We start from the raw sequence: 3253 nt of genomic DNA, 5'->3' as shown, positions 1-3253 counted from the left end.
GCCCCTGCGCTGTCGTTGCAGGACCAACAGGACGACGATGACGCAGAGATGGGTCTGACGGAGGGGGAAGGCGAGGAGGAGGAGAAGGAGCCGGAGAACCTGGGCAAGCTGCAGTTCTCGTTGGACTACGATTTCCAGGCGAACCAGGTGATGGAGGGGCTGGCACTCGGCTGAGGGGATGGGGGAGTGGGGCTTGCCCAGGGTGGGTATTTGAGAGAAGTCTCCCTGTTGGACCTGGGTGGCACAGGAGGGAGCTGGGTGCTGTGCCATGGGGAGTCCTGCCCCACGTTTGGCTGGAGACAAGCCCTTGGCATCTGCAGCGCGTAGCTGGGCCGTCTCGCTGAAGACACCCCTCTACCCCCTCCAGCTGACAGTGGGGATCCTCCAAGCCGCCGAACTGCCAGCTTTGGACATGGGTGGCACCTCAGACCCGTATGTCAAGGTGTTCCTGCTCCCTGACAAGAAGAAAAAGTACGAGACCAAAGTGCAGAAGAAGACACTCAACCCTGCCTTCAATGAGACCTTCACCTTCAAGGTGAGCCCCTTCCCACCCACAACACGGGACCTCGTCTCCCACTCCCATCTTTCCCCCTGACTGTGTCCCGGTCCTGTACTTTGACCCTCGCTGCTGGGAGTGGATAGTCCTGGCTTGGGCTCCTCTGAGCCCGTTGCCAGCCCAGTGGCCATCTTTGTGCAGGTCCCCTACCAGGAACTCGGCGGGAAGACGTTGGTGATGGCCATCTATGACTTCGATCGCTTCTCCAAGCACGACATCATCGGTGAGGTGAAGGTGCCCATGAACACGGTGGACCTGGGCCAGCCCATCGAGGAGTGGCGGGACCTACAGAGCGGTGAGAAGGAGGAGGTGAGAGCAGGGCCGGCGCAAGGCCCTCGGCCAGCTGAAACCCTTGGCCAGGGGGGTTGAGATGTGCTCTGCTTTCTGGGCCATCCCACAATCCTTGGGATGGCGATCGCTGTGGGGTCCCACCTGAATGCCATGGCTATGAGTTCTGGGCAGGATCTGCCCCTGTTGTTCCCCTGTGCAAAAACCTTTCTGTAACAAAAACGAAGAGTATAAATGTCTTGGGTGCTGCGCTGGGACTGGCCTGCCCCAGCCCCAAGTGATCAAACCCTTGTGCCGGTGCACGGAGTGCCAGCTCATGCCTGCCTCAAAGGCTGAGCAGGGTTTGGGGGGACCTGCATGCGGGACCGTGTCCCAACACCGTGGTACAATGCACTGGCAAGGCTTTGATATCTGCTCCCCGCTCCGCTTGGCAGCCAGAGAAGCTAGGAGATATCTGCATCTCCCTCCGGTACGTGCCCACGGCCGGGAAACTCACTGTCTGCATCCTAGAGGCCAAGAACCTGAAGAAGATGGATGTTGGAGGCCTCTCAGGTGGGTGTCAGCTCGTGGGCATCCTCCTCCTGCCCCACTGTGGGGCTCTCGGCATCCTTTGTTGGGGAAGGACACTGGGGCTATCCATCTGGCAGGGCTCGGGGAAGCCCCCTCCAGTTCCTGGGACCTCCTGCATTGGAGGCAGCCCACAGTCTGGCTGGGGGGTGAGGGGAGATGGGAATGGGATGAGCCCCTCAACCCCTAGGAAGGACACATCGAATTTGGTCCACCACTGTGTCCAGGGCCAGGATGCTGCAGGACCTGGGTGGTGAAAATGCTCCTCTGCCATTTGCTCCTGGTCCTGCTCCTCCTCAACTTGGGGCTGAAGACCTCTGTCAACTGCATGTTTTATGCTAGAAGAGTCTTCCCATCTCCATCCCAGGGCTGAGTTCTCTGCCCAGGGGTCCTCAGCTTCCTCCAGACCTGCCTTAACCAGGAGAAGAGCAGTACCTGCATGGCTGGAAGGGTTCAGCTTTATTGCTGGGGTGTCCTGCTCCAGAAATGGGGGTGACAGGCCAGCACCTACCGGTGTCACTCCACTGTCCCCAGCCCTCCTACAAGGAGACCCACAGGACGTGAAAGAGCTCCATCCCTTGGCCAGTTGCTCCCACAAATCCTTTCCAGCCCAAATATTTTGGATTTGGCCTCCATCCACAAACCTCAGAGCACCTTTACTCGTTGGGGCCTCTTTACCCCACGAGTAAGGACTCTCCCCATGAGCCCAGGACTTCTGGGCATCTCAGCCCTGGCTGATGCACCCTCCTGCCCTCTGTATCTCCTCTTCCCTCTGCCAGAAAAATCAAAATACTAACACATTAATTTCTTTTTTCATGTCCCACAAAAAGGCCCCCCCCCCCCCCCCCCCCACACAGATCCCTACGTGAAGATCCACCTGCTGCAGAATGGCAAGAGGTTGAAGAAGAAGAAGACCACAGTCAAGAAGAAGACCCTGAACCCCTACTTCAACGAGTCCTTCAGCTTTGAGATCCCCTTTGAGCAGATACAGGTTCGTCCAATGACTTCCCTGGGAGGCAGGCAGGGTGGGGGCAATGGGTGAAGTCCTGCAGCTGCCCGAGCCCATGTCCCAGCCTTCCCACCAGCCTGAGTGGCTCCTGCCGAGCTTCTGGTCTGGTCACCCATAAAATATGTCCAGTCCCAACCTGGGCCTGGGCTGATGCTGAGGGCAGCTGGTGCAGGGGCAGAGGTGGGAGGCTGGGCAGCACTCATGGGAGATGCAACCTCCAACCCCAGGGGCATTTTGGACCATTGGTAGGCGCTTTCTGCCCCTCCATATCCTGCCCTAGCCCCTGTACATGCCCCCTGCCCCAGCCCAGCTCCGTCAAACCCTGTAGCCTGCAGCTCTTGCTGAGCCCCACACCAGCCCTCGGTGCCCTTTCCCAGGTGGCCGCGTGAGGATGAGCTGGGCCCCCACCACGGCTCTGCCACCCCGGGATCCTCTGGGAATGAAGTGGAGGAAGTTATGGGCATGGAGGGGACCCTTCCCCAAAATGGGCCCCGGTGGGGCTCAGCCTTGGGGGATCCCTGGGGCACCCTGCTGAGCCGTCCCGGGGCTGGGGACAGCATGGAGGCCGTGGAGCCATCATGGCCGCTGTGCCTTTCCGCCCCTCTAAAGAAGGTTTTCTCCTTTAGAAAGTGCAGGTGGTCATCACGGTGCTGGACTACGACAAGCTGGGGAAGAATGAAGCCATCGGCAAGATCTTCACAGGCTGCAACGCCACCGGCACGGAGCTGCGGCACTGGTCTGACATGCTGGCCAACCCCCGGCGGCCCATTGCCCAGTGGCACTCGCTGAAGCCAGAGGAAGAAGTAGATGCAGCTCTCGGGAAAAACAAATAG

The 3253-nt window shown here is 59.5% G+C and overlaps 1 protein-coding gene across 1 annotated transcript in view; it reads left to right on the top strand.

Annotated features, from left to right (window-relative positions):
• Positions 1-3253, top strand: part of SYT2 (synaptotagmin II) — a 5287-nt gene extending 2034 nt beyond the window's left edge. Inside the window, exons 3-8 of the mRNA XM_009320362.1 lie at positions 31-147; positions 368-535; positions 698-865; positions 1279-1396; positions 2269-2402; positions 3047-3253. Of these exons, the coding sequence (XP_009318637.1) occupies positions 31-147; positions 368-535; positions 698-865; positions 1279-1396; positions 2269-2402; positions 3047-3253 (912 nt within the window). The remainder of the gene's footprint in view (positions 1-30; positions 148-367; positions 536-697; positions 866-1278; positions 1397-2268; positions 2403-3046) is intronic.

Source organism: Pygoscelis adeliae, unplaced genomic scaffold (genome assembly GCF_000699105.1).
Source record: "Pygoscelis adeliae isolate BGI_AS28 unplaced genomic scaffold, ASM69910v1 Scaffold343, whole genome shotgun sequence".
NCBI classification, from domain to species: domain Eukaryota; kingdom Metazoa; phylum Chordata; class Aves; order Sphenisciformes; family Spheniscidae; genus Pygoscelis; species Pygoscelis adeliae.
Note: the sequence above shows the minus strand (reverse complement) of the source record. Positions and strands in the feature narration are given on the sequence as shown.